Consider the following 18,655-nt stretch of genomic DNA (forward strand, 5'->3'; position numbering starts at 1 on the left):
ATTGACCCTCTGAATGAGCTGGATACAAGGGGGCCACCCACAGCAGAGAAGCAGAGGCCAAGAAGAAAGCTGGTGCCTGACAGGAGCTCCCCAGGGGTCTGGGGAGGGGCAGGGGAGCTTCAGGGGGTCGAGGATGCGCTGACCTGGAACCTCCTTGTTTAGGTTCTCATTCCTTCTCTCCAGAGGCTAAGCTGCACCCCAGCAGGAGTGGGTTCCTCTAACGCACCCCCAAGCAGGCCTAAGACCCTAGGCATCGCACCCCACCCTAAAGAACATCGGGATTCAGGGAAGGAAGCCGGTTCTGGAACCAGCGGCCTCTGACCAGGCCCTGCCGGCTTCAGGAAGCCAACCCAAGCTCCTACCCACACCTGGGAGGTCTCCTCACCTGTCCTCTAGCTCCTGCTGGGCCTCCAGGGCTGTTCTCCCCTCCACCAGACTCCAGAGAAGCGCATAGCTGCTGTTGGAGGTGAGCAGGGCCCTCCGAGCAGTGGCCTCAATCCTGGTGGTGGTGTCCCTGTGACTGTATGACAGTACCCGCCCGACCATCACCAGGGGCTGACACAGAGGGGGCCCGGGCCCACCCCCCAGCCCCCACCCCCCGCCACCGCATGGGCCTCTTGCCGTCCCAAAGGGAGTACAGCCACGGGGGCCAGGCTCCTGTCCTCCCTCTGCCTGACGCACAGTGAAGACTGATGGGAAGGGGACCCGTGCCCCTGCTCCTGTTATATAGGGTTTATGCCTGTTGTCCTGGCATAATAAATAATAGGGCCTTTGATCACACATAAGATCTCAGCTTGGACAATAAATTATACGGTTACCCTAATAAAGAGAGCATAGAAAAGACAGCCTGGGTTTGAATCTGGCTCTATCACTTCTAACCCCGTGTCCTTAAGCAAGTCACTTTACTTCTCTGAGTCTCTTTTCTCATCTGTAAAATGGGTCTACAGTCCCTAAAGTACAGCTAAAGGGACAAATTGCTTCAGAGCTTGTGTCTTTAGGATCTTAAGCTGCTTCTTAAAAGCAGTGTATGAAACAACCCAAATGTCCACCAACGGATGACTGGATAAACAAAATGTGGCATATTGGTACAATGGAACATTACTGGGTTGTAAAAAAGAATGAAGTACTGATATCTGGTACAATAGGCATGAACCTTGAAAATATTTTGCTGTATGAAAGAAGCCAGATACAAAAGACCATGTGTATGATTCCATTCATATGAAACGTCCAGATTGGCCAATCTATAGAGACGGAAAGTAGATTGGTGGTTACCAGGGGCTGAGGAGGGCGAAGAGGAATGGGGAGCGATGCCTAATGGGTACCTGTTTCTGGGGTAAGGAAACTGTTCTAACACTGACTGCGGAGATGGTTGCACAATTCTGTGCAATTCTGTGCAATTCTGTGAATACACTGAAAACCACTGAACTGTACTTGAACGGGTTGACTTGCGTGGCATGTGAATTATATCTCAGTAAAGCTGTTATAAAAAAAAGAGCCAGGGAAGGCTCTCAGATGCCTTCAGGCGACCAATGTCGGCAGACCCCCACCCCGACCCCTTGCATCTCATGCCATCCTTGCACACCTCTCCTTCCCATGGCGATGACACTTCAGCTCTGTACTCAAGTGATTCCAACTCCCGGGGTGGGGATACCTATGGGGCTGGCCCTGACCCTGGAAGCCCCCAGCAGAAGGGCTGGGCTCCCTGCATGGTTGTGCGGCCAGGACCTCACCACGCTCCCAGGGCACGGGGGCTCACCTCCTGGCGAGGGCACGGGCCTCTATGGCCAGATGACTCCAGTTGGTGGGCTGGCCGCGCCCTTCCTGAGGAATCGCCTTTAGAGAAGAGAGAGAAATAGGAGGAAGCGGGTGGCCCATCCCTGGGGGGCAGGGCCCACATCTGGCGACTTGTGGGCAGACCTGGGCCATTCCACTTATTTCATAAACGCTCAGAGCCAGCTACAAAGTCAGCATCCACTGGGCGGAGCCCTAGAGCCTGGAAGTAACAATAACGACGCCTACCACGTGCTGGGCATTCACTGTCTACTTGGAATACGGCTCGTTCTTTGCAAATATTATCTCACTGAGTCGGCAGAGGAGGCACTGTGTGACCGTTATTTTGCAGATGAGAAAACAGCCTCCCAAAGCAGGGGGCGGGGGCATGCCCCAGGCTCAGCAGAGGGGAGGAGTTGGGGAGGGGTCCCCTGGGGTACCAGAGATGCAAGGATGGTGGCTGCATGCAGAATCTCCTCTTCTGAGGACTCCAGCACCGCCTCTAGGTCTGCCAGCTGGACGCAGGTCTTCTCAGCTCTGGCCTGGGCACAGTGGGCTTTCCTGCCCAGTGCCTGCAGCTGCTCCCGGGCAGCCTTCACAGCACCCTCAAGGCCTGTCATCTGCTCCAGGAAGTCTTCCTGGGCCCCTGCAGAAAGCCCAGAGTCCAGGAGTCACAGAGCAGTCGAGATTTCACAATAAAGCCTGCAACTTCAAGGGGCCCCATCTGTGTCCTCTACTCCTCCTGGGCACAGCTTGACTCCATCACCAGGCCTGAGCACTGGTTCCAAAGGAAAGGCCTCCCCATTTTACAGATGCGAAGGCTGAGGCCCACAGACGGCAAATCATGACCCAAGGTCCCCCACACAGGAAGTCAGCCACAGAGGAAGGACCGGAAGGAATCCAGGCCTTCTAGATCCACAGCGAACAATTCCTGAACCTGAGACAGCAGTAAAACCCGCCTTGAGTCAGCTCCGTAGTTCGCAGCGTGGCTCAGTGTGGGAGTTTCAACACACAGCATCTGATGGCTCCCTATTTTGTTAGTCTTGCAAACAGGTGCTCAGCTCACCTACGGCTGCTACAGGAGTACAGGTGCTTGTGAACGCGAAATTTAAGAAAATAAGCAATTCACGTTTGATGCTCCTAAATTTCAGTGTCCCAGGGACAAATTGCACGTGGACCTAATGACAATCTTTTTTCTTATTTACCCATTTATTTTCTATGCTGGGGATACAGCAGTGAGCAAAACGGCCAACAGTCAAAGACGGCAGGAACTTTACCTGTTCAGCACCTGGGACAGCGCCCCAATGATTATTTGTTGCGTGACTGACTCAACGAATAAACCCACCCCCTGTCCTCACTGAGCTTTATGGGTGCAGTGTAGGTGGCGCAGGGGGCATGGGGACCGAGGCTATAGTCAGAGCTATATTTTGTAGCTTTGTATAAAGCTACAAAGTACAACTGGGTGAGGGATATTGAAAGAGAGGTTCGTGGGATGACAGGACTGCATAGCAGGAGGAACTCACTTAGTTGGGGAGGTCAGACAGGCTCTCCCAGCAAGTGAGTTCTCCTAGGGGTGAACCCGACTGAGGTCAGACTGAAGGGCTCCACAGGGGGCATCTGAGCAGCCAGCCCCCTCCCCTTGCCTCCCAGTCTTCCACTCTGCTCTCCCACCGTACCTTGCAGCAGGGGGTGGCCCTCGTAGATGTCCCCCCGTGGGGCCTCTCCCTGTAGAATGTCCAGTGGTCCCCAGGGCCTGCCACAGTTTGACCCCTGCAGCCACCCTTCCATCAGGGTCAGTCTGGCCTTTAGCTTGGAAGCCTGGAGAGGACAGGGAAGGAACGGTGTGGGAGGCTGGTGGCCTAAAGTCCTGCTTGGAAACCTCTGCCTGGCCTGCCCACCCCAAGCATTGCCTTCTCCGATCCTACCCTGGGCCTCAAAGCTAAGCACACACAGGACCTCTGAGAACCAGCTGTGCCCACCCTGTCCTCGGAGCTGCCCCTTCCCTTCTCATACCCACAGCCCCTGCTGGCATTCAGCCGACCACACCTCTGCCCTACTGAGGGAGGGATGGGAAGGGAAGCCCCAGGAGGATTTCTGTCTGTTTTGCTATGTTCCCGGGACTTGGCACAGAGCAGGCATGTGATCCTTGCAGGCCGAGTGAGGGTGCTTTGCGACGTCTCCTAGCCCCATTCTTTCAATCGTATGAACAATACACACATTTACGGGGCACTTGTTAGGAGCCAGGTGTGAGCGACCGCTGGCCACGCACCAGCTCACATTCACCTTGTAACCGCCCTAAGGGGCAGGGGATACAGGTCCCGAGCCCAGTCCTCGATTCCAAAGTCCAAAATGCTCTGAAAACCTGCAAAGCTTTCCATTCCTTACTGGGTGGCAGAATCAGGTTGAAAAAACCCTGCCCTCAATTAGAAAAAAAACTGCTCTGAACAAGGCTACTTATGATCTCGATTTACCCCCTTGGTGTGACTATTCACCTGTTCTCCTGCAGATGTATCACTGGGTTTGGTTAGGGGGCCGGCCCAGGCACCGCTGGGAGCGGCACCTAATATTCAGCACACGCCAGCCTATCTTTCTACAGAACCATCACTGGATTCAGGTTAAGGGGCTGCAGGCCTGAACTATTTCAGTTTGGAGTAGGAGACACACACTGAAACTTACCAAGGCTGTCACCTGCCTGGGCATGTGACAACTAACAGGGTTGGGGGGGGTAGGGGAACCCCAGAGGTCATGCTCCTGACCCCTGCACGACACCACCTCCCTGCCTGAGATACTGCTTGTGTCCCATAATGGGCATTGCCCTCCTCCTGACCCTCCCCCAAAGGGCCTTCTGTGGTCTCGTTCCCATTGAACTTGAGAAAGTGTGAGACCTCGGCCTGGGTGGTGGGGAAGGACACGCAACAGAAGCCACCTTTCTCCTGTCCGCTCAGGAGCCAGGGAAGGGCAGAGGTGGGGCTGGGCCAGATGGCTGGGTGGGCACAAGAAGGAGGTGGCCGGTGGTCCCAGAAGGTCTGAGAGCTGTGGGTAAGTGGGCATTTCCCGGTGCCCAGCACAGAGCTGGTGCTCACTGGGGGCGTGAAATGAACAGAAGGTGGGGCGGCCCTGGGCAGGGCCTGGATGGGAGAGCTCACCTCCTTCTTCACCAGGGCGTAGCAGGACGGGCACTCCTGGCAGTGTGTGCCGCCGGCCGTGAGGAAGAAGTTGTCCTGGCAGAGGTCACACTTGTAGCCCACAAAGCCGGGCCTGCACACACACGTGCTGTTCTCGTGACACTGGGCCGAGGCGGCGCCCAGCGGGGAGCACCTGCAGGCTGGGGGGCGGGGCAGACGGCGCTGGGTGCCCTGATGGCCACCCCACACTGGAACCCCCAGGTCCCCCGCACCCTTGCGCCTGGCTGCTTCAGACCCCATGGGCAGCTCAAGTACATTCCTGGGTCCTTCCTGGGAGACTGATTCAGAAGGCTGGAGGTGACGGCTGAGAGCCTGAGTTATTTCAGTGCCCCTGGGATCTGAGGACCAGTCAGGTTTAGGACTGCCACGCAGTCTAACCATACAAACGAGGCCCAGAGAGGTGCCCTGATGGCCCCAGGCACACAGGGATTTAGCAGTGGAGTCTAGGGCTAGATTCTTGGCCTCCCATGCCGTCTTCTGCGCTGCTCCCTCACTCCACGTTCCCACGGCTGCTCTAAGAAAACCTGCCCCGTATCTGATCTCTCTCCTGCGGCGTGGCCATCTGCCCCACTGGTCCTCTTTCCTAGAAGCCTCACTCTCTAGGCAGCCTGGGAAGGACCCGGCTTCCTTACCCCGGCAGCCCCTGATGGAGAAGCCGAAGAAACCCAGCTGGCATCTGTCGCAGGCCTGGCCCTCGACGCCTGGGCGGCAGGGGCACTGCCCGGTCTTGGGGTGGCACTGGTCCCCCTGGGAGCCCAGCGGGCGGCACTTGCAGCTACGACAAGGGAAGGGACCCAGGTCTGAGTCCAGCTCTGGGCCATTCCCAGTCCCACCTCTGCCGGCCAGGGCTGGTGATCACGCCTCTATTGACAAGGCCCCATCTCTGTGTCTGCACATGTCAAACAGCTTCCCTCAGGCTGGGCCCCGGAAAGCACAGTCTCATAAAATGCTCCCCCCACAAAAAAGGTATGGGGACATATATACATTTGGACTAGACCCTTCAGTTGGAAAGTCACAATGCAATTAGCATATTAAAGGCCTGAGAAGCCTGGTCAGGAAGAAACCTGTTTGCTTCACTGGGCATTTCCCTGGAGTTCTCCACTGCTCCCTAAAGATGGTATCTAAGCTGCTGCTGTGGCCCAAAAGGTCACAGAGCGACAGAGTTACCGAGAAGGGAATCAGAGACCCAACCAGCCCCTGCCCACCTGGGCATCCCTTAGGGCTGCTCTTGGCCTGCAGCCTGGGTTGGCAGGGCCATGAATCTGACCCCCAAGGGACCGTCCCTTTGTCCCCCTTCAGTGCAGGGCACAGTGTACCTGGCAGTGGGCCTGGGACGACACATGCCAAGCCAGGCCCCTCTCTGGAGGCTCCCTGGAGATTTCGTCCATCCTGGAGAAACACCCAGGGGAAGGGCACCCACAGCCTCGCCCCACCCACCTCCGGCAGCCCCTTCCAGGCTGGAGGTCGTAGAAGCCAGGGCTGCAGTGGCCACAGTTCCGTCCGGTCACATGAGGCAGGCAGGTGCACTGGCCGGTCACTGGGTCACAGGGTCTCTGCTCGCCGACTGAGCCCGCCTGGTCGCAGCTGCAGGCTGGGGGTGGGAGCAGGAAAGGGTGGTGGGGAACCACGCCGATCATCTATTCAACCTCTGGGGACCCAGGAGCGGCAGAGAAGATGGGGAGCCCACAGAGATGACTCACGTTCAGCTCAGACGCCTAAGCATCTCTGCAAAAAGGTTCTAGGGTTGGGGTCAAGCCTCAGCCCATTTTCTATGTCCTTGGAGAGACAGCCCAGAATAGTCGTGGTGGCAGATGGCCCTTCTGAGCCTGCCCTGAGCCCCCACAGGCTGGAGAGAAGGCCAGAAACTTGGTTGGGGGTTAGGGGCAGACCTCTGTTCCCACTGTTTTGGGCCCCTTGTCTCTGCTCTCCTGGGTCCCATGAAACAAGAGGCGATAGGTGCTGCATACGCGGCAAGGACTCAGGAGCGAGTGAGTCTGGGGCAAATACTGAGCTGCTCCCTGCAGCACTTCTGGAAGCCTCCCACGAGCTCACGCACACTGTGGCCCTCTGAGAGGGCACAGAGGGCGGAGCACCTTGGTGGGGAGGCACGGCCTGACAGGAAGCCCAGGGGCAGGACAAACGTAATGAGTGCCGCAGGCCATCTGGGACAGTCTTGCATGCCAACTGTGGAGCGTGAGGTAAGTGCTAAATTATCCGGGCAGGAAAAAAAAAGAAAAAATCACAGGGTCAGAGTTGATCAGATCCCGAGGCTGAAAGACCTCGGAGAAGAGCAAACCCTTACACTTTCTTGACAAGGCAACAGGGAAGGTGAGTAATCTGCCTAAGGTTGCACAGCCTTGCAGAGCAGCCAGCTGGATCTGGTGGAGAAGGGGCCCACCACGCCCCACCCTGTGGGTCTGGGAGGGGGGTACTCACGCACGCATTTGTCTGTGGGCCGAGGGGACAGGGCGCTCCCGTAGAAGCCTTCCTCACAGCTCTCACAGTGGGCACCTGTCGTGTTGTGTAGGCATCGCAGGCAGCGGCCGGACAGGGGGTCACAGTTGCCCACTGCGTTGGGGTCCACGTTCCCACTGCACTGACACAGCTGGCAAGGCTGGGGGGCCCCAGAGAGCCCCAGTGGGTCCCCAAAAAAGCCATCATCACAGATCTCACAGCGCCACCCTGGGAAAGGAGAAACCTTGTGTGATTGAGGAACCCAGCCCGCTGGGTCCATGAAGGGTGAGGCCGGGCATGAACCAAAGTAAGCTCCCTCAGGTCTCCTTGTGGAGCAGAGCAGGGGCTCTGGGATCAGTCTGACCTGGGGCCAGGGCCCAGCTGGGCCATTAGCAGGCTGTGTGGTCTTAAGCAAGTCACTGTGCCTCTCTGAACTTGGGCTCCTTGTCTGCAGAGTGGGGACAATAATGGCAGCTACCTCAAAGGACTGTTGAGAAGGTTTGGTGAGATCACTTGTGCAAAGCACTTAGCACAGATCCTGGCACATGGTTGGTGCTCAACAGCAGTGGCTGTTATCACCCATTCACCATCACCACCCTCCTTGTCATCATGTCATCGTGTCATCACCCACATTCTCATCATCATCACCATTCTCTTCATTAGCGCCCTGACCACCATCTTCATCATCATCGTCATCATTGCCTTTGTCGACGTCACCTTCATCTTGATCATCTCTGTCATGATTACCATCCATCATCTTCATCATTATCATCTATCATCTCCATCATTATCATCCATCATCTTGGTCATTCATCACCTTCATCATCATCTTCCTTGTCTCCATCTTCAACATCACCGTCACCCTCCTCCTCACCCTTCTGTACCTCATCCTCTCCCCCATCGCCCTCCCTCAGCTGTGGTTGCTTTTTCGTTTGCGGTTTCTGACCCCTTTGCCTTTTCTGCTTCTCATGGTTTCTGAACTCCATTTGGACTGTTTATTTCATACTCCCACCTTGCTTCCTGGGTTTGATCTGGGGCTGCTGCTTCATCTTCCAGCCCCAGGGTTACTGTGAGTCTCAGAAAAGAAGGTGTGTGAGGAGGCTTTTGGAGGGTCATGGCCTGGGAGATTCACTCTGAACACAGACGGGGCATAAAAGGACACACTTGGACTATGTGGTTTATGCAGTGTCAGTTCATTCTTGGTAAGTACACCTACCTCTCTGTGTATATCTGCATGAGACAGACGACTGGGGGGACTCTGGGGGTGGCAGGATGACGGGCATCTTAAGTCGTCTTCTTGCTTGTATGCACATTCACGTTCCTCTTTACACGTTTACAAACAGTTGACATTGTTACCATGAGTATTACTAACTTTATAACTTAAAAAAGAGCTACTGTCATGGTGAAAGATAGTTGTGGGCTCCCTGCATCCTCGAAGTTCATTGGTCCAGTTGAAATCAAGTTAATGCGACTAAAGGCAGGCAACCTTGAACGTGGAGAGGAGGAATACTAAGGAAGAGATGAAAAAAAAAGAGAGAAAAGGAAGGCAAAGAAAAATCTGAATGGAGTTCAAGGTAGAGGCTAGTGTCTGGCTTTGAGACTCTGAAATAGAAAGGAAGTAAGAGGGGGGAATTCAATGATTAGGACTCCATGCTTTCACTGCAGAGGGCCTGGGTTCAATCCCTGTTCAGGGAACTAAGATCCCACAAGCTGTGCAGCGCGGCCAAAAAAAAAAAAAAAGTAAGACGGGCAAGGGGGAGATTGAAGCTGGTGATGAAGAATGTGGTCCCCATAGTTAACCTGCCATCCACTTGGGACCAGGTGAGGACAGCTCCCAGGTAGGAGGCAGCTGCAAGGGTTCAGGATGGTAGACAAGTGAGGCAGGCAGGGATCAGGGCTTGACCCTGGTCAGTTCCGGCTCAGACTGTCTGGGTGAGGGCTTTGGTGGGACCTGAAGGATGCTGGTGTGATAAAGACAGGAACTGGTACAAAGCCCCAGGGCCTAACGTCGACCCCAGGGAGCCTTCCCAGGGTTCCCTCTGTGGACAGCAGTGGCTTGCTCCCCAAAAATCCTCCCTTGGGTACCTTCTCTAAGTGTCTACCCTCTCACTGAATGGGATCCCCTCATGTTGCAGACCAGAGGAAGCCACAGGTAGGGAGCCAGAAAATGTGGGGAAGTTTATGGAAACAAAGGGGCATTATGATGGCAGGGGGCAGGGTCCTGTGGTGGGACCTCACTCCCTCAGTTCTTGGGACCCCTGCTCTGGGGCATCTCCCCAGTCCTGCTAGCCATCAGGGAGCTGCTTTCAGAGTGGTCTCAACAAAGCAGGCATCTGACAGGACCAAGATAATGGGCTGTCCTGATGCAGCCACAGGTACTAGATGTAGAACCAGATGTCTGGGAACCTTGGAACATTATGCCAAGTGAAACAAGCCAGACACAGGGCTTCCCTGGTGGCGCAGTGGTTAAGAATCGCCTGCCAATGCAGGGGACACGGGTTCGAGCCCTGGTCCGGGAAGATCCCACATGTCTTGGAGCAACTAAGCCCGTGCGCCACAACTACTGAGCCTGTGCTCTAGAGCCTGCGAGCCACAACTACTGAGCCCACGTGCCACAACTACTGAGGTCCGCGCACCTGGAGCCCGTGCTCTGCATCAAGAGAAGCCACGGCAATGAGAAGCCCGTGCACCGCGATGAAGAGTAGCCCCCGCTCGCCGCAACTAGAGAAAGCCCGCACGCAGCAACAAAGACCCAACGCAGCAAGGAAGGAAGGAAGGAAGGAAGGAAGGAAGGAAGGAAGGAAGAAACAAAGAAGCTAGACATAAAAGGACAAATGCTGTCTGAGTCCACTTACATGAGGTACCCAGAATAGTCAAATTCAGAGACAGAAACTGGAACGGTGGATGGCAGGGGCTGTGAGGAGGGAGAACTGTTAAACAATAATTTAATGGGTGTGAAGTTTCTATTTAGGATGATGAAGAAAAATTCCGTGGATGGATGGTGGTGATGGCCACACAACGTTGTAAATGTACTTAAGGCCAGTGAGCTGTACACTTAAAAATGGTTAAAATGGCAAATTTTATGTTATGCGTATTTGCCAAAATTTAAAAAAAATCAATACTGGCATATACTGAAAAACCATTGAACTGTACACTTTAAATGGGTGAATCATAGCGTATGTGAATAATATCTCAATAAAGCTGTTTTTTTTTTTTTTAGGAAAATCAGATGTCTAGGATGACTCTGAGTCCCGGAGCGCGAATGAGGAACAGGGAGAGAGCTGGGGATGGGGACACTTCCGCTTCACACATTATCTGGTGACAGTTTAAAATTTTATTTATTTATTTGATGCACCACGTGGCTTGCGGGATCTTAGTTCCCCGACCAGGGATTGAACCCAGGCCCACGGCAGTGAAAGCACCGCGTCCTAACCACTGGATTGTCAGGGAATTCCCATGACGACATTTTTTTAAAGCTGAAAGTTCAATCAGAGGTTTTCCACCTTAACTATGGGGGAAAATTGATAGGAATATGGATTCCTGAGCTCTGTCTTAAGCTACTAAACCAGGCTCTGCGGGGCCAGGACCGGACATGAGGATTTCCAAAATCCCACGTGGTATGTTCAGTGGCCCAAGTTCTGACGGGAACCCATTCATCCCGGGCTCCTGGCTATGGGGCTACGAGACTCAGTGTCCCCAGAGGTCAGGCCTGTCACCCCTAAGCTGGGCCCTCCGTCATCTGTCCCACTCCAGACCCAGGACTCACTCCTGGAGGCCGGGCAGAGGCAGGGGCCCCACGGCATGAGCCACTCACCTCTCTGGCCCGGGGGGCAGTGGGTACACACCACCTCTCTGCTCTCTGGGATGGTCATGCAGGCCGACTGTCCAGGGCACGGACAGGGCTGGCAGGCATCGGCTCGGCCTGTGAAGGGGTTGCCGTAGAAACCTGGCGAGCAGCGCTCACAGGATGGGCCCTCGGTGTGGTGGCCGCATAGGCAGATCCCTGAGGGGCAAGACGAGCGCCTGGTCACCACTGCCTGAGCCCAGACGCTCCAGAGGCAGCAGGCAGGCTTCTGGCCGTGGGGGTCACAGAGCACGCCCCAGGCAGAAAAGGGGTGGGAACACTTCCAAGGTGGAGGCAGCATAGCCCAGGGATGAAGTGTCCACCCCAGGCTCACATCCACCACTTACTGACCGTGTGAACCTGGGCACCCCTGTGCCTCAACGTCCTCACCTGCAAAATGGGCATAAATGGCTCTGACCTCAAAAGGTTTTCATCAGGATTCAATGAGGCCACGCAGTCAAAGTGCCCTGCACAGTCTCTTGCACACAATTATTATTACTGTCGTCATTATTATTTTGTATTCCAAAACCTGTAACCGAACCAGCTGACGATACAGCTAGCATTTGCTGCCAGTTTTCCTTTTCCTCTTCCTCTGTGTCCTCTTTATCTTTTTAATTGAAGCCTCCGTGTCCTCTTAACTTCAGGGACAGTGACACAGATCCAGGATTCTGGCCTTGACATGAGGCTCCCATCTAGGGGGTCTATGGGTTTCCAGAGGCTTCCTGGTCTCACAGAACAGAACCCCCGTCTCTGCCCACTGGTTTCTAATGAAGGGGATTCTGCAAACCCCTTTCTCCAGCCCCACAGCATCTGGAGTCTTCTCAGAGCCACTGCCAGGGACTAAGGGAGGAGCCTGGCCGAGAAGGGGATAAGCAAGACCAGCACTTCCCAGAGGCCCCCGGCAGCACCCAGCAGGGACTGAGGTGAACAGGAGGAGAGGGGACGCAGGGCGGACAAGCGGAGCAGGGGTGGCATCCAGGGGGAGCTGTCACACCTGCCCTGCTTTCTTGGCCCAGCACCCACATGCTCACTACTCCTCCTCCCATCCAGGGTGGACAGCAGTGGCTGCTGCGCCCATTTTACAGATGAGGACTCGCCCACATGGAGCTGGAAGTCATGCCAAGGCGAGGGGCTCTGAGGGATGACAAACTAGTCCCATCTCATGAGACAACTCTCCTGGAGCACTGCATAGAAGGACTATGAGGTCTCATCTGGCTCGATTAGTGATGCCTGCCGTGGGCACAAGAAGCGGGGAGACCCCTCATGTTGCCGGTGCATGCCCATCTTGGCTGGCCCGTTCTTTCCCAGGTTACTGTGCTTTGTCAGCTGAGAAAAGGCATTCCCTTTTCAGAGACCCCAGCAGCTCCAGGAGAGCAGCAGGGCGCTGACCCTCCCACCTCCTGTGTGAGGGACCAGCGTCCAGCCCCTGTCGGGCATCTCCTGCCCAGTGACTGCGGGCGAGGTCTTTCCCCAGGTTTCCTCTGCTACAAGTGGGGATGAATAGCTGGTACTGAACTTGTGGGAGGAGTAGCTCTGCCACCTATTGGCCGTGCAGCCTCCCTGCACCTTAGGTCCTTCACGTGTAAGATGGGACAGGAATGGTCCCGGCACCGCCAGGGGTTTTTGCAGGATTCAATGACATAGCATATAAAAAGGTGTCTAGCACTTGGAGGGACTCGAGGTTACCATTTTATCGGTATTGTTTTTCGCGATCACTTACATGCTCATAGCTGAGCATGCAGCTCAGTACTCATCTCGCTGTTTTGTGTGCCCAGGTGGCCTTGCGGGGGTGGGGGGGATGCAGGGAGACTCACCTGTGTTGGGGTCACAGGTGCCATGCTGGTTACAGGTGCAGGGAACACAGCTGGCATAGGGACCCCCCAGTGGTGTCTCCCTCTTGTATCCCAGAGCACAGGACTCACAGAACTGGCCCGTGTAGCCCCTGGGACACGAGCAAGTCTCCACCCAGGAGGCTGGCGGGGAGAGTCCCCGCCGGGCCGACGTGAGCCGGACCTCAGTCAGGAATACTGGGCCTGCAGATCGAGGAGAGAGAGAAGGAGAGAGTTCCACACACGTTTCTCCCCCAAACCTTCCTATTCACATATGTAAAAGGCAAAGGGTTATTGGCCCACGTATACAGAGGCAGTCCATGGATCACTTATAATTTTTAAAAAACAGACCAAGGGCAAAGGAAAAAATAGGTAATTTTCAGAAGGAGAAATAGATATGGCTGGGAATTTTCCAGAAAGACATTCACTCTCACTGGTTATTAAAGATATGTACATTTAAAGACTGCTATCGGGCTTCCCTGGTGGCACAGTGGTTGAGAGTCCACCTGCCGATGCAGGGGACACGGGTTCGTGCCCCGGTCCGGGAAGATCCCGTATGCCGCGGAGCGGTTAGGCCCGTGAGCCATGACCACTGAGCCTGCGCGTCCAGAGCCTGTGCTCCGCAATGGGAGAGGCCACAGCGGTGAGAGGCCCGCGTACCGCAAAAAAAATAATAAAGACTGCTATCATTCAGGACCCTCAGATTGGTGAGCATGTTACAGTCAGTGACAGTGGAGGATGTGGGTGTGGGGAACTCAGGCACGGGACGGTGGGAATACAAATTAGGAGGTCCTACTCCTAGTAACAGGGGAGTAGCTCCTCTCAGACCAACCGTCCCACAGAAAACAACTAGCAACTTGGGACAAAATATAAAAACTCTCTGTAAACACTGGAGGAAAACCAGAGCAGGTAAATAGGGGAGGACAGTGGACACCTGTCATCAGAATATAGACTGGTACAGCCTTGCTGAAGCAAAATTTGATAGCATGTGTCAAAATGTACACTCTTTGACCTAACGTTTCCATTTTGAGGAATGTGTCCTAAAGACACACTTGCACGAGGATAAAAGACCTTTATACGAAGGTGTTCCCTGCAGCGCTGTTGGCAATGGTGAAAAGCTGGAAACCACTTCAATACGTATGAGTAGGGGGGTGGGTAAGACTTTATGGGGCGTCTCTACCACGGAGTGATATGCGGTGGACGTGCAGAGCCAGCCTTTTCTACGTGTAAGGCAAGCAGCAACCTCCAGGATGCACCGTTAGCTGAAAAAAGCGAGTGGCAGACCACTATACTGTGGGATCACATTTCTGTATTAAAAAAATACAAATGTAAGTACATGCACACAGAAAGGTCTGGAGTGATACACCCCGGAACGTTATCAGTGGGCAGAGGAGGTTTGGGGGGTGGGGTGAGATGAGTGTCAATATGTCCACGTGCGTGTCCAGTTCACCCCCAGCACGGGCCTGGCCTAAGTAGGTGCTTTGTAAACATCTGTTAACTGACGGCTGAGTGAGTGACAGAAGGAAGTTCTGGAAGCTGCTGGAAAGAGTAAAAATGAAATTCCTGCAAGGGGGGGTCTGGGGAGCAGGGAGTACTGGCAAGGATGATGGGGGTGAAGGCAATGAAACCACAGCCCCAAAGAGGAGGAAGGTCTGGGGCTGGAGGGGGCTGGGTTACAACCCCCAAGCCTTGGACTCAAAGGCGCCCCAGGAAAGGCTGGCCATCTAAGCCAGGGGTTCCCAAAAGGAGCAAATCACCCTCCTAGAAGCAGGGACTGGAATTCATACGGTTATTTTAAAATATCATTTACTTTCCTTTTATTTATTCTGTGTACTACAGTTAGAATATTATACTGTTTTTTAAAAATTGTGTCTAGGTTATAATATCTGTGAATTTCATTTCCAGATAGTAAAAGGGGTGCTATATATGAAAGATCTGTTCTAAAAAGGGGCATGGAGGATCCCTGGACCAGGCACGGGGTGGGGAGAGGAGAAAGTACATTAAGGAAAAAGGGGGGAACCAGGAACAGTCAGAGGACCATCAGGGCAATCACCCAGTGACCAGGATGGAAGGTGCTAGAAGTCCCGGTTGAAGTTGTGATGACTTCGCTGGCTGGTTCAGAGGGTTTAGAAACCAGGCTTTCTCTAGGTGCAACACCTCTGATCACCAGCAGGGGGAAGTGATACCCTGGGAACCCTGGCCTGGCCCCTGCGGCCAGCACCAACCTAGGGCCCTCTAGGGTGCAGCCTCCTGGCAGTGGGGGACTCTGCCATGGTGCGACCACGCCAGGCTCTTGGCTGCCTTGTGGCCAAGCACCTGTCCCTTAGAGCTGTCCATCCTCAGGCCCCTCACCTGTCCAGCCCCTGCTTCTGCTCAGCATCCCCTCCAGCTGCCCTTACTGGTTACATGAACTTGGGCAAGCGTCCCAACCTCTCTGAGCCTCAGACTCCTTCGTGGTAGAGCGGGGACGATGATCGCCTGCTGTGAGGACTCAGCAAGGCTATGCACGAAAGAGCCCGGGGGCCTAGCTGGTTTGGGGGCTGGGGGTGTCCCTAACTCACCGGCAGGGCTGGCACTGTGGCCACTGGCCTGGATGCGCAGAGCAGTCAGATTGGTGAGCAGCTGCTGGACGTGGAAGGGCGGCAGTGGAGGGTCCACGTCCTCGGAGGTCTCTTGCAACCTGGCAGGGCGACGGGGTCAAAGCAGACGTGAGGCCCGGGGCAGGTGGTGTCAGGAATCCTCCAGCAGGAGTGGGGAGGGTGGGAGCCCCCAGACCCCAGGGAACCAGGTGTGCCTGGACCTCAGGGACCACCCCGACTGCTCGACCCCATCTCTCAGGACAGAGCGGGACACTTACAGGAACTTGAGCTGTACCTCCCCTGGCTGCCTGGTGTCCAGGGGGCTGGGCGAGCTGGAGTGCCGCAGAGTCAAGGTCAGACCCGCCCCTTCCAGCCTCAGCCTCGCAGGGATGGGGGAGCCCCTGGGGGGGGCCCGGAATGTCAGTGTGAGGGGCTGCCCATAGCTGAACCGCTGGTCTCCCAGGAACTTCTCTAAAGACAAGACAGGGCAGCTTTGACGGTCTTCAATTAATTAGCTGGATTTTAAATGTCTACAATGATTTTATTGCCAATTAAACCTTCGAAAGATAAAACTACAAAATCAAAGGGTCCCTGCACAGAAGACGCTGAGGGTGGCCCATTCATACCTCCGCAGACAGGGCTGGCTTCCTGGGCATGTGACCCTGGCAGTTACCTGGGGCCCCACGCCTGGCTTAACGCTCTGCTGTCCCTATCTTGACACTCTTAAGACTTTTATTTTGGAACTTGGGTTTTGTAAGTGTAGTGTCGTGGGACAAGGGAGTCTGTACAGGAGCAGAGGAGAAACTCACAGTACGCAAGGCCTGCCCGTGCACACGGCGCTCATGGCGCCCAACCCCGTGAGCTCAGAATCCCTGGGGAGCCGCATCCACGGCATTTAGTGAGGCTCAGAGCGAGTACCAGGCAAGCGTGCTACACGTGTGACTAAGCAGGGGCACTGACAGCCCCCAAGGGCCACACTTCCCATGGGAATCGGAACTTGCTTCCAGCGGGAAGAAGGCAGACGCATAAAGGACCGAGGGGCCCTGTCATAGCCCGTCTTACTTGGTCATTTCTCTGTATTAGCCAAGTGCTTCGGCAGAAGATCATGACACAGAAGGAAAGGGACCGAGAGACACCCCATCCTTCCTCCCTTCAGGCCTTCCGTACTCACGAGAGTGTTTGTTGAATGTGTGCGTAAAAAGAAGTGAAATCAAAACGGTTGAGTTCGCCCACCACCTGCCCTGCCCACTGCAGTGTGCCCAGCACACCCAGCAGAGAACCCAGCAAACACTTGAGCGAATAACTCCTTCTTAAATCCGTTGACAAAGCAACGAGGGAACAGAGCGTGTTTTCTGCTCTCGGGCTTCTGAACTTGGAACACCTGCCCCAGGAGGGGACCCGAGGACCCCATGGTCTTTGTTTCCTGGCTGCAGGGCACATGGGTGCTGCATCCTCGGACGTCTGAGTGCCCCTCTCTAGCCCCTCTCGCAGAGAGAGGGAACGGGCAGGACTGGGTGAAGGGAGCCAGTGGACCCCATATCTGGCCACAGTGGAGCTAAGAATGGGCTCCAGGCTCCTGGTCTGATACAGTTTCCAGGAGACCAAAGCTGCCCAGTTGGTGGGGAGTGGTTCAGAATAATCTAGAACTTCTTGCTTCTACAGGAATACCATGGTCCCGGGCATGGGGGTGCGGTGGCCTGGCGGGATGAGACGCTGATGGGAAACGCGCAGGGACTGTCTGGGGTGCGACAGTGGCCTGAGGGAGCCCTGGGTGGCAAGGCTGTGATGAGGAAGCAGAGGCTGTGGGGCACGTGGTCAGAGGAAAATGGCCCCCCAAAGTGTCCAGGTCCTGATCCCCGAAATCTGTGAATATGTTATGCTGCGCGGCTGGAGCAGTTAAGGTTGTTAATCAGCCGGACCTCAAGTAGAGAGATTATTTTAGATTATCCAGCGGGGCCCAACGTAATCACAAGGGGCCTTCAGAGATGGGAGAGGAAGGCAAAAGAGGCGGTGTCAGGAAGATGCAACGTGAGAAAGATCTGACCGGCTTTGGAGGAGGAGGAAGGGGCCACGAGCAGAGGGATGCAGGCCGCCTGGAGAAGCTGGAAACAGCCAGGGAAGGATTCTCCCCCGGAGCCTCCCCCAGAAGGAGCCCAGCCCAGCCGACATCTTGACTTCAGCCCAGAAAGACCCGTTTTCAACTCCCGACCTCTAGAACTCTAAGAGAATACATCTGCGTTGCTTTTAGCCACTAAGTTGGTGGTGATCTGCGACAGCAGCCACAGGAAATGGACGCGGGCAGCCCTGCCCCTGCCTGTGGAGGCAGGTACCTGGTGCTGTGAGCTCCTCCTTGCCCTCTGGGTCCAGGAGAAGCCCTCTCGGGCTCCACTGTGCAGGATGTTCTGGGCCCTCCATGCTTCTGGTCCGCCAGCCCTCGGCTCCTGGACAGCAAACACACACACAGAGCCCCTATGAAGTGAGGCCCTGGAGGGTGGCCTCTGCCCCCTCCCACTTCACACCCTTTCCCGGGTCCCAAGGACGACCCCCAGAGGCCTGAGTGCAGCCTGAAACACCAGGACCCAGGGAGGGGAGAGACTGTTCTAGAGACAGGCCGGGGGGGATGAGAGCCAGCTGGTGCTAGCAAACGCTCCGTGCCCAGAGCCAGGCAGCTCGGAACCCCATTCCAGATCAGGATGGGGGTCTTGGGGTGGGAGGTGGCTCCAGGAGGAGCTGGGAGGCTCAGAGACCCGGCTCTGTTGGGGCACAGTCAGACCTCTGGGCCTGCCCTGCCCCTTCAGTGGGCTTTTTTCTTTTTTAAAATATATTTATTTGGCTGCACTGGGTCTTAACTGTGGCGCACTGGATCTTTAGTTGCAGCATGTAGGCTCTGAGTTGCAGCATGCAGGATCTAGTTCCCTGACTAGGGATCGAACCTGGGCCCCCTGCATTGGGAGCATGGAGTCTTAACCAGTGGACCACCAGGGAAGTCCCCTT

The 18,655-nt window shown here is 55.3% G+C and overlaps 1 protein-coding gene across 1 annotated transcript in view; it reads right to left on the reverse strand.

The window, feature by feature from the left end:
• The window catches only part of LAMC3 (laminin subunit gamma 3), a 60,928-nt gene that overhangs the window by 11,581 nt on the left and 30,692 nt on the right, over positions 1 to 18,655 (reverse strand). The window contains exons 9-21 of the mRNA XM_030838545.2: positions 17,992 to 18,102; positions 15,940 to 16,132; positions 15,644 to 15,762; positions 13,068 to 13,286; positions 11,224 to 11,412; positions 7,392 to 7,637; positions 6,393 to 6,546; positions 5,588 to 5,730; positions 4,917 to 5,095; positions 3,447 to 3,588; positions 2,211 to 2,416; positions 1,757 to 1,833; positions 386 to 520 (exon numbers count right to left, since the gene is read on the reverse strand). Coding sequence (XP_030694405.1) covers positions 386 to 520; positions 1,757 to 1,833; positions 2,211 to 2,416; positions 3,447 to 3,588; positions 4,917 to 5,095; positions 5,588 to 5,730; positions 6,393 to 6,546; positions 7,392 to 7,637; positions 11,224 to 11,412; positions 13,068 to 13,286; positions 15,644 to 15,762; positions 15,940 to 16,132; positions 17,992 to 18,102 — 2,113 coding nt within the window. The remainder of the gene's footprint in view (positions 1 to 385; positions 521 to 1,756; positions 1,834 to 2,210; positions 2,417 to 3,446; positions 3,589 to 4,916; positions 5,096 to 5,587; positions 5,731 to 6,392; positions 6,547 to 7,391; positions 7,638 to 11,223; positions 11,413 to 13,067; positions 13,287 to 15,643; positions 15,763 to 15,939; positions 16,133 to 17,991; positions 18,103 to 18,655) is intronic.

Source organism: Globicephala melas, chromosome 6 (assembly GCF_963455315.2).
Source record: "Globicephala melas chromosome 6, mGloMel1.2, whole genome shotgun sequence".
Taxonomy (NCBI): Eukaryota; Metazoa; Chordata; class Mammalia; order Artiodactyla; family Delphinidae; genus Globicephala; species Globicephala melas.